Source organism: Haliotis cracherodii, unplaced genomic scaffold, assembly GCF_022045235.1.
Source record: "Haliotis cracherodii isolate W230 unplaced genomic scaffold, xgHalCrac1.p SCAF_7, whole genome shotgun sequence".
NCBI classification, from domain to species: Eukaryota; Metazoa; Mollusca; class Gastropoda; order Lepetellida; family Haliotidae; genus Haliotis; species Haliotis cracherodii.
The window spans coordinates 12,393,370-12,416,157 of NW_027266330.1; the positions used below are offsets into that span (position 1 = coordinate 12,393,370).

Consider the following 22,788-nt stretch of genomic DNA (forward strand, 5'->3'; position numbering starts at 1 on the left):
CTGAAGGCCCGGGTTCGAAGACGAGAAAGCGATAACGCGAGACAAGAAAGCGATAGCACGAGACGAGAAAGCGATAACACGAGACGAGAAAGCGATAACGCGAGACGAGAAAGCCGTAACTGAAGGCGAGAAAGTGATGTCCCCTCTGGGCCACCATAATCACGACAGTTTGTACTTACTCGATCCCCGTGGATTGGTTAGACGTGATCCACAGCAACCCATGCTTATCTACGGGGTGACTCAATAGATCGGTGGTCAGGCTCGGTGACTTGATTGATTGCGTGTCAATGATCCCGACTCTGTGGATGGCTGCTCATGACATCAATAACTGGATTGTCTGTTTCGATTTACAGGCCGCTGTCATACAGCTGGAATATTACTGAGCGCGTCTCCAGACAACAAACAAACACAACATAATTGAGTCTTGGCAAGGCAAATCAGTAAATGAAAGAGTATACAACGACCCAAGTCGACGGGTACGATGAAATACAATCCGTACAGGTCACCGTGCCTGACCACTTGAATCCAGGTGGCCCTTCCGACAAGCATACTGGACATTCGGACCTACTCTGATTGATAACAAATATTAATCGTCTCAGAGTTTTGTTCGTGTGTTTGTTTTGTTTTGTTTTGTTTTACGCCGCACTTAGAAATATTGTCATATGTTGGCGGTCTGTAAATAATCGAGTTTGGGTCAGACAAACCAGTGACTGACATGATCAGAATAATCGATCTACGCAATTGAAAGGCGATGACATGCTTCAACAAAGTCAGCGAGTCTGACCACCCGATCCCGTTAATCGCCTCTTAGGACAAGCATGGGTTGCTTACTTAAATTCTTACCGGATCTTAACGGGGGTGTCTCAGGGCTAATTATGTTTGTATCATTGCCGCTTTTAAAATAAACCATGAAAACACAAAACAAACAAATATTGACTCTGAGGCAATGGAGGAGTGTTTTAAAGATTTCGCGACTACACATGGACCGTCATATTCCCGGGTCCGATAGGCGAGGTGAGGTGAGGTGAAATGGGCAAAACTATTGCACTTATATACAAGTCCTTATTTTAGTCCCTTAATTCCAAGCGCCAGGCAGGATAACAACAAGCAACATCTTTTAACGTCTTTTTGGTATGACACGGCCAGGGATCGATCCCACGATTTTCCGCACTCAGGGCGGACGATCTACCACTAGGCCACGGAGGCGGTCGCCGAGCTGGTAGAAGCGATTCATGTCCGAAACCAATAGTAACTGAATGAGAGGAGGTTTAGAAGCGAGTGGGTTGGGTTTTACGCGATATTCCAGTAAGATCATCGCAGGGAACTCCAGAAATTGGCAACACACATTGGAAATTGAGGGAACTCGAACCCGGGCCTTAGGCGTGACGAGCGAGCGCTCTAAACACTAGGCTACCCCCATCCTCCGAGTGGACATGGATACAATGTGTGAAGCCCATTCCTGGTGCCCCCCGCCGAGATATTCCTAGAATATTGCCAACAGCGGCGCAAAACCATACTCACTCACTCACTCACCCCAGTGAAAGTTTAACGTTAATAGAACAGTATTTCAAATTCGTTCCGATATAGGTATATAGTCTCTGTCCCGCCCAAGAAGTGTCTGTCATGCAAAACTAAACAAGACAGCCCCGTGACATTGAACAAAATAATTGTGGCGGGACTCACCTAGGGCAAGGACCGGATCCGGTATTTTTAAAGGGAGGGGCAATCATATCCACATCCATCCTCAGTCAATTATACTGACTAAAACATACTACAAAAAAAAGAAAATTTGGTTTCCAAAAGATTGGCGAGGGGAAGGGGGGTGTCGGAACCCCCCATGGACTCCATCTCCGGACCCGCCTATGGTTTCTGGTCCCGAAATAGCTTTAAGTGGCGATAAAACATGCTATGTCGGTAAAGAAAATCTCGGTACACGTCACGTGCGCAAAATACGGTCAGGACGACCTCAGCGCCATAGCGGTCGAAAAGTTGATCGATAGAAGCAGACGAAAATGTCCACCATGACACATGGTTTGTCCCCATGGCGATGACAGCGTAATGGGTATGTTATTAGGGGCTGTTGTTTGGAGTTGTCGCTTGATTTAGATTATATGCCTCCAAATGCATTCTAGTTACTATTATTTCCAGTCTATTTCCATACCAGACAAGACATATTTCAGTCTTTGGTTGAAATTTATCCTCCGATGTAAAATGCAATTCCTGACTTGTGTGTCAATGTGCGTCGATGTTAAATTGCCATGGTTTTTTGGGGGGTATTCTCGGGTTTTTTGCGCGTTCCATGGTTTTTCACTGAAAGGCGATATTACGCGGTCCGTTTGTACCTTTAGATCACTGATGCACAGCTGATGATGGTTAAGAAAAGAAATAACACTATTACGCAATGTTCAACACCGTTGCAGTTCTTGCAATGGGGTGGGTATGTTACGAACGATATACAATATAGTGGCTGGCTTAGCAGGTTCGTGTAAGGTCGTCTTTATATTCACGTGTACTCAGCGTAAAATATTATACCGCAAAAAAACAGCTGTTTTCTGTATCGTATCACACGAGGGATAATGTTGCATGATGATAAATAACAGATATTGTGTACGTGTCAGTTATGAATACTGTTCATTGTACATGTAATATTAAATGTGGTGTATTTTGTATGTATGTGGCGTGGCATTTTCACAAACAGATGAAATAGTCGTGTGTTTGACAGTCATTGTATACATTAAATAGCCTGTAAGTGGAAACTTATACCGCACTGCTGACTACGAGTAATTGTTTCACTGTAAATTACCAAGGTTTGAAAAATTGTAAGTATTTTCTAACGAAACATGTTTGAGTTTGTTCATAGTGACATACTCGTATTGCAACAGAATCCAGAATCAATTGTGCAATGGCATTTTTTTTTAAATTAATCCTTGTCAGTAGTTGTTTGACTATCTTTCAACTATTTTCTATTATTAGGAAGATACAGTGTTCTTGATTCTTGTATTATCAAAATGAGGCCCGTGTCATATATACCCATTTTGTATTTCCAAAAGATACATGATAATTTGGAATGCGTGAAAAAATAAAGAACAATGATTGATATGCTTCCAGATGTGTATTTATTAGGGCTGCAACGAATACAGTATGATTACAGGCGAATATGATTCATCATATCATGAATATAGGGTAACGAATACAAATATTAATTCACAAATACAAAGACAAGTCAGCAGCTGATGCATTATTTGTTATATTCAGTGAAACAATAACAAAGATTATATGACATGGTTTGTTAACTATTAATATATTTTATCATCCAAAACTGGCTCCCACAGGAGATATGCTTGGATGAGATCAAGCGATATCTACACTGCAGACCATTGTGACATCACTGGTTACCATGATGTCACAATCAAATGACATCACTAATGGCTCTGCTACTGAAGCTGTTTGCAGTACTTTTTACACTGAAGACACTGCTAATTACTGTCTACAAATTTAAAAAGTTGAAAGAATGATGTTGGATGATAAATAAAATCTCACCCTTGTGTCTTTTTATATCAAATATATCAACACTTGTTGATAAAACTCGTGTTGATATATTTGATATCAAAAGACACTTGGGTGAGATTCTCTATATACATATATATACTGCACTTATCCAGGTGCTAGTATCTGCTCAAATGCAACAATGGCCAGTGACCACAATACTGTCAAATTAAATATTATAAGAGTGTTATCTTTGAAGAAATCTATGCATACAATATGTTCTTATAGATATTTTTATGTACAGGGTATGTGAATGCACATGATTGCATATTCATAAATATTTGATTCTTGTGGCCACGAATAACGAATTCAATTCATGAATGGATACAGTTGGATTCACCAAATAAGCGAGTGAATCGTAACAGCCCTAGAATAAAGCATAATCACAAAAGACTCCATGTTTTGTATCCTATTGGGTTTCAAAGATGGAATTAATCAAGGGATTTATGTAAGCTGCAAAACTAAGTACCCTTGGGAAATATAGGTAATTTTCTTTTAAAAATGATGTTTTCTTTAAAGTCCTTATTTTCATATATTTAGTGATATTTTAACATTTCTTTAAATGCAAAAATGTAAAACATAACATTACCAGTTCTTGTTCATTGGCCCTGTGATCAGTCAAATGCAAGTCACCTCTAGAAAGCCATAACATGACTTGGCAAGTTTTAATTTCAATTCAGGAAATGTTACAGACATGTTCTCAAGCTTAAGGCGGAACATCGACCTCTTATCAGGTCCAGATAAATCCATGTGATCCGCGGATAGTTGTAAGCAGTGACTGAACTAGGTGGTCAGACTTGGTCGTCGGACCATGACAGAGTCAAACATTGAAAAATCAACTACTGGTTCGTCCGGTCTAAACTTGGTTATTTACAGTTACACCCTGTGATATAACTGATGTTTTGTTGATTAAGGCATTAAACAACATTCATTCACCCACACTTACATTTAATAATGTTGAGTCAGTGTAGCAGTAATAATAGTCGATACTTTACATGTCACATTTAGTTTAGAATCCACACTTTTCTGTATTTAACATGGCATGTTGATAAATGTTATTGACCTCTACAAAGATAATAAATGACACCAAAGATGGCTGCATTTCTTCGTTCTTACCCATTGTTCCTTCAGCTGAGTGGTGTAAAAGAGGACATGTAGCTTGTTGGTTGAAGGAAATTATAAAAGCAGGAACAGACAGTGAATAAACTTTTAAAGCAGTGTTGGACATTTTCAGAATTATGTTTAGTGAAGTTGTTCATCGCCAATGACTGTATTCTAACAGTGTAAGAGATTAAGGGGTCATTGGGATTTCCTGTTGTGGCAATCAAATCTAGGGAGTCTCTAAAACTATAATTTCAAACATTACATGGGTTATGACAAAAATCTGTTGAGTCATTCTTAATGTTAATCACTTTCAGATACTTGTATCATTTCCTTTCACTGAAACATTCACCATGTATACAAATAGTGGCAGAAAGAATATTTGATTTATTCGTATTACTCTTTAATCTATTGTACAGATTCTGAAATGAAAATCTGCCCCAAATCCAGCTAAGTCTGCAAAACTTTTGCAATCTAGATCTCTTCAATTTCTGAAAATGAGTCTACTCTTTGTTACATATAAAAGACATTTTAACAAGAAATGCTTAGTGCTACAGTTGGTGAGATTCTAGTTCTGTCACATAACAATTTAAAGTTTAACGTCACAGTGAGCAATATTCTAGATATGTGGTGGCACATGGTCTTTAGCTCAGTGCTCAGGTCACAAATAGGGTTAAGTTAAGCAACGTCAGTCGCAGGGAATAGTAGGATGGGTGACCACGTTCAGCAGCTTGACTCTAGTACAATGACTTCGTTCCTGCCCCACAATGCAACTCATGTACCGTGGTGTCTCTTTAGGCAAGTGACTTTGTTCGAAATGTGCCTCTGTTCACCCAGCAGCCAATGGGTTCCCGGTAGGATGAGATGGTTATGTGACAGATAACCTTCTAGTGCATCATTTGTACACTCCCAAGGGAGCTGAGAATGATAAACGAATGCCCTCTGATCCATAAGTTGGCTAGATGACTTGGTTAGCGTGGCATCATACTCTGAAATGTGGGATACTGCTCATTATATCAATCACTGGTTTGTTTGGTCCACAAGGAAACTATTACTGAGTGTGGCATTACCCACATAAAAATACTTGGAACCTAATTAACCTGTTCTGACCTGGAGTCTCTTTCTCTACCCATAAATAAGCCATACAATTAATTTGTTACATGTTTATGTCATGCATGTATGCTAAAAAAAATTCTCAGATATTGTATGGCACGTAGTTGTCCAGTGAGTTGCAGTAGGAGTGTGTCCGTCAATCTGTGTAAAATTGCAGATTGCAAGTTAAATATTCAGCAGCCAGCTGTGATAATGTTGACTATTTACATTCAACATGTTTACAAGCTTGGCTGCTAGTGGAGTATTAATTAGTCACTCAGCATTCAGAACTGAAATTCCAAGGCTTGTGATATTCCATTCAGCCATGAGAAATGTAATAGCTGCTGAAACCAGGAAATATATGAGGCTAACAATATTGGCAATAACAAGTTCTCCAGAGTTGGGTCGCCATTGTGTGTGTCCATGTACCTGCGTAATTAGTAATTTTAATTATACTGTGCCAGTATATACAGCGTTTGATTCATCAGCTGCTGCCGATCTTCCTTCATGGTGTACATAGGGGCAGCATATCAATAATAATGTAAGTAGCTAGCAGTGTAACAATATATCACACTATCGAACGATTGCAGTTGTATGCCCTACGATAATACTGTATGGATAGGAATTGAGAAATGCCAATAGTATCATGGATAGTATGCATAACATTCTGTAGTTTCGAAAGTTGCAATTAGTTATGAATAATACGTATATTATACAAATGTCATACCCAACTATAATGTTCTTGAATGAGCCTTGCTCTGTTGATAAATGATATGATCCTTGAAGGAGCTAAACAAAGGCTTTATTTGTCGTCAGTGCAATGAATAGAGGGCGCCGCCATTGATACTGGCTCGCACATGGTTAATCCCAAAACGAGACCCTGACCTCTGACCCATACATATGCATGTAATTACAAACCTTGATTGCATATACACTACACCAACTGTGTTGTTGGTTAACAAGGATTACGACAACTTCAGATTAGAGACACTTTCCTCAGTTCGAGTAGCGACAGGAAAATGGCCGTCTTTGAGAGATTCTCAGTAATACTTTGATCATAAACATTACTTACAGGCTGGTTTAGAAGCCAATGTTTATTACCTTCGAGGGCAAACATATCAGGGTTCATAAATATCATATTTGCCCTAGGGTCATATGTCACGAGACAACAGTGTATTGTTTCCGTCATCAGGATGACACTGTTGATGTACTTCAAATCTTATTGTGACGTGAGGTCAGAATGATGTCACACTAGAAACAACGTCATACGTGAAGATTGTTGACGTCATTTGACAAATTGTGGTCCCGCTGTTGATGCGACTTGCCGTCCTTATAGATAAACACTAATATTCGTCTGTGTATATAGATAACTCCTTCGGTAATCATGGTAATAAATAGAACATTATATTTGTGATCATGTCACACTATGTTTATGACACTTGTGCTTAAATTCCGATATCTAGACACTCATGTCGTAAACATAGTATTACATGATCACGAATATTATATCCTCTATTTATGAGCACTCCGTACAAAACCCCAAAATGTGCATAACAAACATGACAGATCTTTTTACAGAAAACACGGTAATATTAAAGGGGTATGTAACGGCCCACTGGTAAACAGGGATAAGTTGAGTTGTGATGTGACAATAAACCCTGTATGACTATGTATGAGGTCCGCCCATTGCCCCATAACATTGTCAAGAGACTGGTAGCAGGTGGCCCGCGACAAGTAGTACAATAGTGTGACCTGTCTCGCCTTACACAGAGATCAGGTGGCAAGTTCAACAGCACATTATAGTACGCGCTGATGTTTGCCGGGAGTGTAGTCAATTTCATCGTCATGACCTGCACATGCACAGCATGCGTACACCCTCTCTGCTTGTAGCACACCAAATATGTTTGCCCACATTCCGTGCACTGCCTACTTGTCTCAAACACGTTTTGTGAGTTGGCTCAACTTATCCTGGATTACCAGTAACAACTATTATAGGGGCAGTCGGGTAGCCTTGTTAAAGTGTTCGCTCGGCGATTCCTGACATGGGTACAATGTGTGAAGCCTATTTCTAGTGTCCCCTGCCGTAATATTGCTGGAATATTGATAAAAGCGGTGTAAAACCATACTCACTCGCTTGTTCACTTGTTAACGATTATCAAAAATAGACCAATTTTAACCCAGATCTTCACATGTTCATGAACATTTAAACTAAGTCTGTTCTGCTTGATCTCTGTCAACAAATTGTGTATGGTTTTGATAAGCGCCCCGTTTGTCAATCTTCTAAGCACCCTTGGTGATTATTACATTAAATACAGTATTCCTATTTGGACATGAACATGATGAATGGTGGCAGGATCTTTTTTTATTATTGACATGGACAGACGCACACTGTCATGTTTCAGGAAGCTAGATTCCCCCGCACCTACAAAAACTGGCTGGACCACCACCACTGGACAAAGAGCCCCAATATTACAGCACTTATAGCACATACTGCTGACCTTTCACCCACCATGTATAATTCTGCACCAGCCTCACACCTGTCAGTCCTGCTTGACAAAGGAATAAGGATCTATCCAGAGACTTTGCTATGGTCTACTTCGTCTTCCCTCAATTCTAACAAAAGCCTATCAAACAATTCACCACAACCTGAGTAAGCTATCACATGTTAGAGGGTCAGAAATTGTAGGGGAGAATGGTCTTGGGACTTCTAAATCTTACATTTTTATGACAATGACCCTTGATTTTCATTCTTTATTTCGAACACTGATTTTATGTAAGCAATATTTCCGTCTTCCTCGTTCTGATAGAGGAATACAAAATATGGAGACTAACATTTCATATTTTCCACCAGCCAGTTGAACATGCTGAATCTTCACTGTTTATATATTACCGTATTCGACGTAATAAGCGCCCCGCTCTAATAAGCGCCCACGGCGATATTTGCTAATATATTGGCATGTGAACAATCCCAATTAGCACCCCTTCCGATTGATCAATGTACACAATACTGATTTGTTCGTGTATAATACGCACTCGTGTGTTATATGTACCCTTAATTATGGGCAATTAAATTCTGGAAAATATATCTGTCGTATATAAACAGTTTAGGCGGTCAGTATAAACCACGAAATATATCTTTCAACTCTGTTTGTTCCACCAAAATAATATTCTAATAAGAGCCCCCTATTTCTAATTTTGAGAGCGCCCTGAGCGCTTATTACGTCGAATACGGTACTGGCAGTGAGTAATTTTCCTGGAATGTGTCAAGGCGGGACAGTATCAGCCTAAGCTGTCTTTTTTAGATTAGTCTAGGTAACTAGTGTAGACCTTGGCTCACCTGTTCTCAGAGTTTGTAGCTGGTCCTGCTCGAAGAAGACAGTCACTGTGCAGAGTTGCGTCCCTTGAGCAGGCCAGAAACCTATGATTTATGGGTTCGAATCCCGGTTCGCCCCGATTATGTTGCTAGGTTTGTCAGCACCATACCCATGCTCATGGGTTTCGCAGAAGTGGTAAACGTCTGAGACCTGCATCACTTCAGGCTTTCCTCCAACATTAAGCTGACACACCGCGATATAACTGTAATACTGTCAAAAGCGGTGTTAAACCCAACTCACTCACTCTAAGAAGACAGAAATGTTTTCTATGTTTACACTTTCTGTCAGGTTATTCAGTTCAAAATTGAAATCCATTGTTTGACAGTTTTATACCTGTGAGTTTACAAAGACAAGACATTCATGTCCTTTCTTGTTTGCAGTATAGTGGGAAATTCAGTTCAGTTTGTTTGTTGTTTAAAGGTGCACTCAACAATGTTCTGGCTATATATAAAGGCGGTCTGTAAATAATCAAGTCTTGACCAAACAATCCAGTGATCTATACTGCTGGTACACGATAACATGCATCAATAAGTACAGAGCCTGGCCATTTGAGTTCCTCATTTGCCTCTCATGACAAGCATGGGTTGCTGATGACCAATTCTAGTCCGGATCTTCATGGGGTGGTGTTGTTGGGGAAGGGGTGGTAGTGTTCAGAATTTAGTTCGATTTTCAGATCTCAATCAAGAGGCCCCAATTGGTTTACCTAATATTTTCATAAGAAGAAAATTTACACTTCTATTTAGAATATCATTTCATACTTGTCTATTTATGATGATGTAGGGCATGGGTGGCGCTGCAATTCACTGTGCAGAATCGCGTCCCTTGGAATACCAGAAATCTGCGATTGTAGGTTCGAGTCTCATATTCACCTTGATGATGTTTCAAGGTTTGTCAGCACCATACCCATGCTCGTAGGATTCACCAAGGTGGTAAACATCTGAGACCTCCATCACTTTGGGCTTTCCTCCCACATCAAGCTGTCATGTTGTAATATAACTGGAATACTGTTCAAAGCAGCATTAAACCCAACTCACTCACTCACTTTTAATGATGTGGGGCTGGGTTGGCCCAGTGGTATGAGGTGTCACAGTTTGCTATGCAGAGTTATGTCCCTTAGGCTAGCCAGAAACCAATGGTGGGTTTGAATCCCTGACTTGCTGGGATAAGGTGTGTTTCTACCCACTATGCCAATGCGATGCTCATGATATTAATTACTGGATTGTCTGTTCACCCTCGATTATTTACAGATTATATACCTCGAAAATTACTGAGTACGGCATTAAACAACCAACCAACCAGCTATGCCTACGCCCGTTGTAAACGTCTTACATCAAGCTGACACACCACAATATTACTTTTTGAAGTGGAATTGAACCAGACATACTCTTGTATTAATGGTGAAATGGGGATATATGAGGATTCTGATTAATTGTCCAAGTACTGAAGAGACTTCATCTTTTGTTCTGATGTAGTTTGTTTACATTGCAGGCTAAAGAAAACAAATTCTTCAATTCCTGATCATACTTTCAAAATGGAAACAACAAAATGTGCCAACCCTGACACAGAAGAGAACAACCATGTGACAGACAGGAATTCCAAAATGTCTGATGGATCAGGTGATACCCGCGTTGACCAATCAGAACAAGGAACAGATGTTCCGCCTGAAACTGTTTCCCATCAGAATGAGGCTTCAGAAGAAGAGCATGATGAGAAGACCGATGATTCAGGGATCCCAATAGACCGAGGATGGTCTTGGATGATTGTCGTAGGTTAGTCAGTTAAAATATTTTTTGTATGATCAGTGTCATCAAATTTGAATTAACACAGTCTTATTATCCACCATGTAATTTTGGGGACATTCTGTAGCCTAGAGGTTGAACCATTTACCTGCTACCAAGTTTCTATTCCCTACATGGGAATATGTGTGAAGTCCATTTCTGGTGTCCCCTGCCATGATATTGCTGGGATATTGGTAAAAGCATCGCTTATTAACACAAGAACACAAGTTAAATATATTTCAGAGATCAGGTGTTGGTGTTGGTGTTTAAATCAATTACAGAATGGTTCTGAAACTGGTTGGCTAGGGGGAAGGGGCTCTTATTAGGATGACTTTCAGATAGATCTAGGAGTTGGTCAGGGAGATGCTTATAGGAGCAGGTCACTTAATAATGCAAACACAGTATTCCTACAAGGTACAACTGATTCCAGCATGTTAATGGATGGCATGGGGGCACTTTAAAAGAGTATATCACTCAAAAATACAACCATTTTCAATTTAAATCCTGCATGTCTGTCATTTTAAGTGGCAATAACTAAATTGGTTTCATATTTCTGCATTGTATGAATCAGAATCCGTTTCCACATGCTTGACAACTGACATTGTATTAAAGATTCAAATTCAACATGTGCCCAGTTGTGTTGTTGGCATTCTTGGTTTGTAAAAAATAACAAGTGTTCTTCCCTCACTACTTCTGTTGTCAATAACAAAAAAGTCCTACTTCCCTATTCACATTTGAGAAAAATATAGCCGAAAGAATTATTTTTGTGCTGTCTTATATATGGGTTGTTACGTATGAAAACTCTCCACTAATACAGTGAGCATGTGGAAGAGAAATTGTGTATGAATCTGCTTTCGTTCACCTAATATCCGACATCTGCGACATGTGGAATTAATGTCAATATTGATACTTCAAGATAAGGCCTTTAGTAAACTCTTTCATGACATGTTTTCAAGAAGAGATTGGCGCAGTGGCTGTATTTTGCACTCAAACGACCTGCAACAGCAGCCATTTTGAACTTTCAGAAACTAAGATTACTTTGACATAGGCCAAGTAAAATGCAATAACATGGACATATTCAGTAGTTTGAAAAAGTTTTACAAGACATTTTACAGATGGAGGACAGATGAATGATACAATTTTGTGTCTTTTTTATTTCACCCAATTGTAAAACAGTCCGTCTAGTTTAGTCAAATTTCATTTTATTTTTTCGAGTTTCAGTTTTTTTTCGTTGGTCGGTCTTGTAAACCAACTTAAAAATAAAGCCTTATGTCATGATATGTCCTTCCAGGGTGCTTCGTCATGCACATTTTCTGTGTGGGCGGCATCAAGTCCTTCGGCATCTTCTTTGTGGAGTTGGAGGATAGATTTGAGACGTCAGCAAAAGCTCTTGGATTTGTACAAGCGGTGGCAAGCACATTGATGTTGGGCCTAGGTGAGAAAAACTGACCTTGGTGTTGGGCCTAGGTGAGAAAAACTGACGTTGGTGTTGGGCCTAGGTGAGAAAAACTGGTGTTGATGTTGGGCCTAGGTGAGAAAAACTGGTGTTGATGTTGGGCCTAGGTGAGAAAAACTGGTGTTGGTGTTGGGCCTAGGTGAGAAAAACTGGTGTTGATGTTGGGCCTAGGTGAGAAAAACTGGTGTTGGTGTTGGGCCTAGGTGAGAAAAACTGGTGTTGATGTTGATGTTGGGACTAGGTGAGAAAAACTGGTGTTGGTAAGTTACACATACCCCTGGGATTATTGATTTGAAAATTTGAAATTCTTTGACATTTTTAGTAGGTTGCACTTGCATGTTTTACATAGCTAAATGTATAGTAAATACAGATATCAGAGTAACCTGAGAATCAGTGTTGAGGTTACCGGGTGAGTGAGAATTCATTATGCATGGGGTTACTGGTAAGTGGAAATTATTACTGAGTCAAAATTGAGCATTGACATTGGGTTTACTTTGTGAGAATTCATGTAAACCACTAGATACGATTCTAACATGATCTCAGGTGACATGTTAGCTTAAAGTTATTACAAATCTTATTTTATTTTTATGATTAACAGTAGGGATGGGTATTGGAATTTAAAAGTGTATCTCAGTATTTTACGATGCATAAGGCTATATTGCGATATGTATCACAATATACTGTATAGATCTAATTCCAAATTTTTAATTAAGAAGCAATCTGATTCATTAAGGTTTGAACTGAAGTTCATAAATACGCAGCCATCTTGGGGCCCTGAATGCTTGGTCCTGGGCAGCGAAGGCATTTGACAAGTATATAACATTAAACACATGATAATAATCCCAATTTGAAATCACCCAATATATCGACATGAAAATTTATATTGTGATACGTATCCTGGAAAGAATGAACCTAAATTTACCGGTAATACCTCACACCTTGATTAATGGTGAATAATACAACAGAACATATATACCACGTATCACATATAACTTTTAATAGCAATATTGCAATAGACACATGGAAAATGTCCTTACTGGTCTTAAAATACTTCATCCAATATATGGTAGCAGTTTTGACTTGATTATTTCTACTCCTGATATTTCCATTTTGTTTCCTTCAGGTCCAATCTCCAATGCCCTGAGTGTGCGGTTCACCTGCCGTGCCGTGGTGATGATTGGCGGCGTGCTGATCGGGGCTGGCTTCACCTGCACCGCCTTCATCCCCTCAGTCCCCTGGCTCTACGTCACATACGGAATAATGACAGGTCATAACACATATATAGTGTAGTCACATACGGAATAATGACAGGTCATAACACACATATAGTGTAGTCACATACGGAATAATGACAGGTCATAACAGATATAAAGTGTAGTCACATACGGAATAATGACAGGTCATAACACACATATTGTAGTCACATACGGAATAATGACAGGTCATAACACATATATTGTAGTCACATACGGAATAATGACAGGTCATAACACATATAAAGTGTAGTCACATAGGGAATAATGACAGGTCATAACACATATATAGTGTAGTCACATAGGGAATAATGACAGGTCATAACACATATATAGTGTAGTCAGGGAATAATGACAGGTCATAACACACATATTGTAGTCACATACGGAATAATGACAGGTCATAACACATATATTGTAGTCACATAGGGAATAATGACAGGTCATAACACACACATAGTAGTCACATATGGAATAATGACAGGTCATAACACATATATTGTAGTCACATAGGGAATAATGACAGGTCATAACACATATATTGTCGTCACATATGGAATAATGACAGGTCATAACACACATATAGTGTAGTCACATACGGAATAATGACAGGTCATAACACATAAAGTGTAGTCACATACCGAATAATGACAGGTCATAACACATATATTGTCGTCACATATGGAATAATGACAGGTCATAACACACATATATTGTAGTCGCATACCGAATAATGACAGGTCATAACACGTATTGTAGTCACATACGGAATAATGACAGGTCATAACACATATATTGTCGTCACATATGGAATAATGACAGGTCATAACACACATATATTGTAGTCGCATACAGAATAATGACAGGTCATAACATGGATATATTGTTGTCACATACGGAATAATAACAGGTCATAACACATATATTGAAGTCACATACGGAATAATCACAGGTCATAACACACATATAGTGTAGTCACATACGGAATAATGACAGGTCATAACACATAAAGTGTAGTCACATACGGAATAATGACAGGTCATAACACATATATTGTCGTCACATATGGAATAATGACAGGTCATAACACACATATATTGTAGTCGCATACGGAATAATGACAGGTCATAACACATATATTGTCGTCACATATGGAATAATGACAGGTCATAACACACATATATTGTAGTCGCATACAGAATAATGACAGGTCATAACACGTATATATTGTAGTCACATACAGAATAATCACAGGTCATAACACATATATTGAAGTCACATACGGAATAATCACAGGTCATAACACATATATTATGGTCACATACAGAATAATGACAGGTCATAACACATATTTATTGCATAGATGCGTAATGTTACCCAGTAACTCATCTGGGATACAACACTTGTATTGCAAAGATGCGTAATGTTACCCGGTAACTCATCTGGGATATAACACTTGTATTGCATAGATCTGTAACTAAACACAGTAACTCATCTGGGATATAACACTTGTATTGCATAGATCTGTAACTAAACACAGTAACTCATCTGGGATATAACACTTGTATTGCATAGATGCGTAATGTTACCCAGTAACTCATCTGGGATATAACACTTGTATTGCATAGATGCGTAATGTTACCCAGTAACTCATCTGGGATATAACCCTTGTATTGCATAGATCTGTAACTAAACACAGTAACTCATCTGGGATATAACACTTGTATTGCATAGATCTGTAACTAAACACAGTAACTCATCTGGGATATAACACTTCAATTGCATAGATCTGTAACTAAACACAGTAACTCATCTGGGATATAACACTTGTATTGGATAGATGCTTAATGTTACCCGGTAACTCATCTGGGATATAACACTTGTATTGCATAGATCTGTAACTAAACACAGTAACTCATCTGGGATATAACACTTGTATTGCCTAGTTGCGTAATGTTACCCAGTAACTCATCTGGGATATAACACTTGTATTGCATAGATGCGTAATGTTACCCAGTAACTCATCTGGGATATAACACTTGTATTGCATAGATCTGTAACTAAACACAGTAACTTATCTGGGATATAACACTTGTATTGCATAGATGCTTAATGTTACCCAGTAACTCATCTGGGATATAACACTTGTATTGCATAGATCTGTAACTAAACACAGTAACTCATCTGGGCTACAACCCTTGTATTGCATAGATGTGTAATGCTACCCAGGAACTCATCTGGAATATAACACTTCAATTGCATAGATCTGTAACTAAACACAGAAACTCATCTGGGATACAACACTTGTATTGCATAGATGCGTAATGTTACCCAGTAACACATCTGGGATATAACACTCATAGTGCAATGATGTTTATTGGATAATATTAACATATTTGAGATCTGGTTTCACCTTTATAACTTATTAACTATTTTACATGGCAATTTCAACCACATATTTAATGCATCTTCTCTCTATTTTCAGGCGTGGGGTTTGGCTTGAGTTACGCTCCTTGTGTGGTGATGGTCGGGCATCATTTCGTCAAGCGCCGATCTTTAGCCAATGGCATCTCTGTGGCAGGTAGTGGCGTCGGTCAGTTCGTGCTGCCCAACCTAGTCCGTTATCTGCTGAATGAATACAGCTACCAAGGCTGTATGTTGATTATTGGGGCGCTGATGCTCAATGTGTGTGTCTGCGGTGCACTCATGCGCCCATTGTCAAGTTACAAGAAAAAAAAGAAAAGGGAGACTGTCAATCCAAAAGTAGACAATGTCAAGGAGCTCCTGGGTAGTAGTCTTGAACAAAATGACCTCGGTGGAAGTTTGACCGAGAAGAATAGACTTCTTGATAAAAGAGTTGCACAGTTGACAAACAGTAACCAAGAAATGTCAGGGTCAAGTCATTCCTTAGAGTCTGGATCCCCTGACCGCTATTTACGCCACAAGAATCGCCTGATTGACAGCAAACAGCGCTACTTCTCCGAGGACGTGCCTGAGCTTCATGGCTCCAAGCAGTCTCTTGACAACAAACGGCAGCCACCCCAGAGGTTCTACTCCGTCGAAGAGGTCCCTCCTCCTTCCCCAGTACGACATCGTCGACTGAGACATTTATCAGAAACCAATTCATTCAAAAGCGAAACATCGCTCTTTGCCAGCACAGGAGACCTTGTGATAGCTTCGTTACAAAATATACCCGGTTCTGAGGTAGATGTTGTTGAATCTGATGAACCTGTGACAAAATATCGCTGTTGTGATTTGTGTCGTGTGTCCGAAGCCAAATCAAAATCCAGTGTGCCTCTGTTTGACTGGCCGCTCTTGATGAATCCAGTTTTCCTTGTGTATTTATGTTCAGTTTTAATCACCAATTTCGGTTATCCGAATGTTTTCATCATGCTAGCCTCGTACTGCCAAGAGTTGGATCTCAACAAAGACACAGCAGCCTTGTTATTTTCATTAATTGGATTGTCTGACTTATGTGGTCGATTATTTTTTGGTTGGTTTTCCGATCTCAAATTTTTTCCAAGAAGGTATGGATTTCTCGGCACCATGGCAATCAGTGGCATGTTGTCAATCCTGCTGCCCCTCGTTAAATGTTATGAAATGTTGATATTCTTTTGCTGCACGTACGGATTCTTCGCAGGGTCATACATAGCTCTGATAGCAGTGGTCCTGGTGGATTGTTTAGGGATTGAGAAACTGTCCAGTGCTTTCGGATTCACAACGCTATCGATGTCTATATCTCTGCTGATTGGGCCTCCAATAGTTGGTGAGTTTCACAACAAAGATGATACAATTACATGTTATAAAGTGTACCTGTGTGATTGGCTAGCCACTGTCTTGTCAATACCTGTACTCGTTTAGCTGGCTGGCCTTACAGATATAATGTTGTCATAATGTATGATGTATAATGTGACGTCACTCGCCTTCCACGTCACATTTGACCCTGTTTCCTGTTTGAGTTGTAATATCTCGTAACTTGTGAACTTGGAATGATGAATTTGTTATGTGTATCATGAGCAGTATGTTAGGTTTTATGAGCAGTGACCAATTGTCTATAAAACTGGATGCGACCCGTGAAGATCCAGGCTAGAATAGGTCTTCAGCAACCCATGCTTGTCGTAAGAGACGACTTACAAGATCGGGTGGTCAGGCTCGCTGACTTGGTGGATGCATGTCATCGTATCCCAGTGGCTTGGATTGATGCTCATGTTATTAATCACTGGATTGTCTGGTCCAGACTTGATTATTTACAGACCGCCGTCATATAGCTGGAATATTGCTGAGTGCGGCGTAAAACAACCACATTCTGTTGATAAGGCTAAGGAAAATAATAGTCTTGGTTCTCAGGCACCGCCCGCATCATCATAAAGTTCACTGCATCTTTCGTTTTTATATCCATTTAAAAAAAAAAAAATCCTTAAATATTCCAAGTCCAATGGTTATTCCAATACTGTGTTCCAGTATTTTACTCATCAAGGAATACATTTATGTAGGGAGGCCCTTTGATTGTACACAATTGTAATTGGTTACATACTAGTTTGAACAACCAAAATAAAGAAAGAAGACACACTGCCCGCCTGCTATATATTTTCAAAATCCAGTGCCTGAGAACAATTCTTTTATTTTTTTAAGTCTAACGTAAAGAGCTACCCCAAGCTCATCTTCAACTAGCCTTTGTATCCAAGCCTTGTTTCTGCCCTTGACACATCAAGCCCACTTTCCTGTGTTAAATATAATTGGTCTATCGACATAATGTCCAATCAGAGAACGTTTCACAAAATCAACATCCACGACTGGTACACCTTATGAAAGTGGTTTACCACTGCCTGTCTTTGTTGACACGAAAATGTCTTTTTCATCTTTAAAACCCACAACAATTGCCTATGTTTTTGTGTCAGGGATGAAATCGTGAATGTTTTCCATATCTGATAGGTCGTTGCCTATGGTAGTCACAATTTTTGTGAAGCTCTACGAGATAGGAACAGCAATCTGATTGGATATCATGATGGGACCGTTTACCATTTTGTCAGAGATAATCATTGACGTATAACCAGCCAGTCAAATGTCCATTCACAATAACCAAATCAGTGTGCCCGTAATGTTTGATGCCGTCCTGCACATATCGATCATGGTCAAGAATTGTTAGTAAGATGTTAGTAAGATCAGCATATACACACTAGTCCATAAACGAAAGAATTATGTGGAAACTAATGCCAAACTAAATGGAAGAGGCAAAAAAATGTCTAAATATTAAATTGTCACATTTATTCCTCGTCTGATAAAGAGATGCTTCTGTTTCAGGTGGTATACGAGACCAGAATCAGTCTTGGGACCTATCCTTCGTATTCTCTGGTATTTCGGGAATCCTTGGGGCGTGTATCGTACTTCTGGAACCCCTAGCTCAGAGGAAGTTGAAAGCATCAGAGAAGAAGAAATATGACAAAGAACTTGAGCTTAAAGCTGTGAAAACGGAAGAAACGTTGTTAGAGAAAAGTTGATGTTAGCTAGAGTTAATTAGAATAGAATATATAGAATAGGCATATATTTGTGAGGTTAATATATTTTATCAACACTTGACTTAATTAGCAATGATAATGTTGTAGTGAAATTAGTGAACTTTTTGCTGTGGTGAATCGTTTTGAGCATATAATGACTTGCTACACATTATACTTAATGTATACTTATAGGGGCACTGATCTAAAGCATTTGTTATTGATTTTTCACCGTGAGTACCCGGATGATACGCAACGCAACTGAGCATGACCAGAGACTGGGCTACCGTCTGCAAGGACAGCAAAATAAACTTGGAGGCAATATTTGTTTTACCCATTGGCTGATTGAACACTGATTGGTTAACCGTGATCTATAAAGATTTCGACAAAGGGCGCATGTTAATTAATTTCTTCAGCCTAAACAAACAGACAAAAAGAACGGCGGAGCTCATCGGTTGTACTACTCCCTTGTTGTCATCCATGTTTTCTGGTATAACCCTACACTTGTGTATTTGTCGTCATTCACTTGATGCTCAGTTAATGAATTTATTACAGGTATAATTAGTGTTAGTACCACTCTGAATACCTGACGAAGGTTCCCATTTGGCATTTTTTGTGTCTGGGGTAATTTTTCAATCTAAGTCCAGGTTTGAAGTGAGGTGAAATATTTGTTGTGTAGTATGCACGTGTCAGCCCACCAAGAGATGAATGTTCAGTTGATATACTTTTTTTGTAAATCAGCGGAGCGTTCGTAGTCATCAACCCAGCAAACAATTCTACGTTGTGACAACGTTGTGACAACGTTGACTTTTCGTTGCTACAACGTTATGATGTAACGTTGTCACAACGTCAATCTGTAGACTCCCAGAATGGTTGCTACAACGTTGTGCGTATACCAAAATACAACCAAATCAAGACGTTGTCACAACATCCATTTTTTACGTTGCTACAACGTTGTGATGTAACGTTGTCACAACGTCAATCTGTAGACTCCCAGAATGGTTGCTACAACGTTGTGCGTATACCAAAATACAACCAAATCAAGACGTTGTCACAACATCCATTTTTTACGTTGCTACAACGTTCATCCCAAACGTCGCGACAACGTAGGTATCGCATACATATGGCGACACTACAGACTTTGCAGCACGTTGTTGCAATGTCCGTGTCTTATTCCTCAATACCTCCCAGGCAGCCTGAAATGTTTGTACCAATCTAGTTAAGACATCAGGTACCAAGCAATACATTCTGCAAACTGAATTCACTTTAACCATATCCGTGAAACAGCAAGTCAATGAAATGCACTCTCTTTTGGCAGAGTTTGAAATACGGCCGAGATAAAAATCTAAATGTTTTAAATTACATGATTGTACAATTTGGTTATATATTTATTTTCCCAAACAGTTTTCAAGGCTATGTGCAAATTGTTCACAAATGTTTCAACACAATTAAAAGATATTTGATTTCCCCACGAATTTGCAAATTAAAAAACCATCAAACAATAAGCCCTGCACAAATTGAAACATTTAAATTTTCTTGGCCTTACCCCATACATTCAGCATTTAGAGCAACACTGTGACAAACAGAATAATCTATGCATCTGATGTCCTAAGATCCATTTCCCAGCAACGAAATGACAATAGAATTCTGGTTGAGGTGACCTTTATTTATTTATTAAATGACAAGTCAGAACTTGGGATGAGTGGCTGAGGAGCCTTTTCAGTCCTCAAATGAAAAGTCACAGGGATGATCTTCAACTGTATCCATAGTCTCTCCTTAAGCCTTGGTAACTGAATAAAAAATGACACAAATGTTATAAAATGGCAAGGCAAGGGACATATTTCTGACATAACAAAATAATGGTTGCATTCCCCAAATAATATTTTGATGTCTGATGTCAGTCTTTAAACAGTTAAAAACTGCTGAAAGTGCGAAGGCGCTGACAGTAATGCCATGATACTCTTGGATCATACATAAGCAGAAAAGCTTTTAGCACTGAATCATTGGTGTAACTTTATACCCCCGCCCTTTAGACTTTTGGTATAATTAAATAAGAATCATCTAAATTTTAATTCTTGAAGATGTTTGTATATATTATTGCATCATACATACCTTTCTGTCAGTGATGTACTTTAAACAAATATGCTCCCACAATACTGTTTTCTCCACCTAAAAGAAAAACAGAAACCACAAAGTATCACATTTTTAAATAAACCAGTCTTGTATAGATAAATCACATTTACTTAGAGTATGATGTAACTAGTGGTAGTATTGGCAAATAGTTTTATCAGTCAACAGATCAACTGTAGTTATTCAAACGCAGTAACTTTACCTCTCTGCTGTACATCACAAACTAGTGATTCAAGTGAATATGTTGGCCAAGTTTCTAAAACCTTATTTGAAAAATATATACATAAATGAAAAATATATATTGCCAAATAAAATAAATAGTTCCCATATTTGAAGCATGAATGTTGAATATGAATTATGAATAGAAGTGTTAACACTTTGGGGTATTTATCCTAATTAAAATTGTGATTATTTTTTTTAATACTAACCTTAATATTTTCCATATTAATATGCCAGGATAATTATATAGAATCTATGTTGTAATATTTACAAAGATAGATCTAGAAAACATGGGAAAATTAACAAAATGCAATAGCTTATACAATACCAGACGAAGTTGAAACAGCTCAGTAAATATTTATTTTTATCATTTAACTAAAGCATTTATCCATGACATAAGCTTATGACATAAAAACATGTATGTCATACCCCAATGACATAAGTATGCAAATTAGATAGCCGGAAGTGGGGCTTTTTTCGCCGGTGCACGTGAGTAGGTGTTTACAAACAACATGGATACCTTTGATGTTGGAGACATTATTTCAATTATTCTGCAAAAGTCTGTTCAAGTATTTTGTTTTAAATAATCCGAGGAACTTTTTTTCTCAGCGAAGGAATATGCCATAAAGGAGTTAAGAGGTTGTTAATTTTGGTTTACACGGCTTTTGAAAACATGTATCACTACGCACGATCTATACGTAAGATTTCGATAAGTTGCTGATGTTAATGTTAAATGCCATTATTCCTTAATTGGGAAGCAAAAATGTGAAAATGATCAATAGAATTCATCACTCGTGTTTTTTTAATATGGGAAATATCAACCTCGTCCCGTTAATCGGTATTTGCCTCGCCAAAGGCTCGGCAAATACCGATTAACTAAGACTCGGTTGATATTTCCCATATTAAAAAACACTCGTGATGAATCCTCTATAAATTTATTTGTTACTACGTCTATTAACATAATACAGTTTAATATCGTTATATATAATTCTGTAGACCTAGTATGGTAGCCTATACGTGGCAACATATGGAGATCGAAAACCGAACGAATAGGGTTGCTATCAATTCCATTGTATTTTTCATTGGTGCACATTGGCTACACCTATCTCACCTTAATAATCAACAAACGATGACCAACTCACTGACAATATATGGTGATATTTAACTTTTAACTATCGACTAGCTTATCATCACCAATATGACAATACCGCAAACACCCCGCTATAGCGCGCGACGAGAGACTCGTTTTACTATTTCTCGTTTTCATTAGAAGGGAGTCGGACATATATCTAGTTATCGGAAAATGATGAATTGATTCTTTTTTTGCAAATAATAAAATTACACCAT

The 22,788-nt window shown here is 38.6% G+C and overlaps 1 protein-coding gene across 2 annotated transcripts; it reads left to right on the forward strand.

Moving 5' to 3' along the window:
* The first annotated feature begins 1,975 nt into the window (after positions 1-1,975).
* Positions 1,976-19,760, forward strand: LOC139447623 (monocarboxylate transporter 12-like). 2 transcript variants are annotated; one of them, XM_071229034.1, is made up of 6 exons: positions 1,976-2,062; positions 10,602-10,882; positions 12,183-12,326; positions 13,471-13,614; positions 16,086-17,366; positions 18,902-19,760. In XM_071229034.1, exons 2-6 carry the CDS (start codon positions 10,645-10,647, stop codon positions 19,096-19,098), a joined length of 2,004 nt encoding a protein of 667 aa, XP_071085135.1. In that variant the 5' UTR covers positions 1,976-2,062; positions 10,602-10,644; the 3' UTR covers positions 19,099-19,760. The 2 variants fall into 2 exon arrangements, with proteins under 2 accessions (XP_071085135.1, XP_071085134.1); XM_071229033.1 differs by lacking the exon at positions 1,976-2,062 and adding an exon at positions 6,248-6,280.
* Positions 19,761-22,788: the final 3,028 nt, after the last annotated feature.

Excerpts from the sequence above, each read along its gene's own strand:
- LOC139447623 (XM_071229033.1), top strand. Across the intron at positions 10,883-12,182 it reads GTCTTGGATGATTGTCGTAG|GGTGCTTCGTCATGCACATT; the intron begins GTTAGTCAGTTA and ends ATGTCCTTCCAG. Across the intron at positions 17,367-18,901 it reads GATTGGGCCTCCAATAGTTG|GTGGTATACGAGACCAGAAT; the intron begins GTGAGTTTCACA and ends CTTCTGTTTCAG.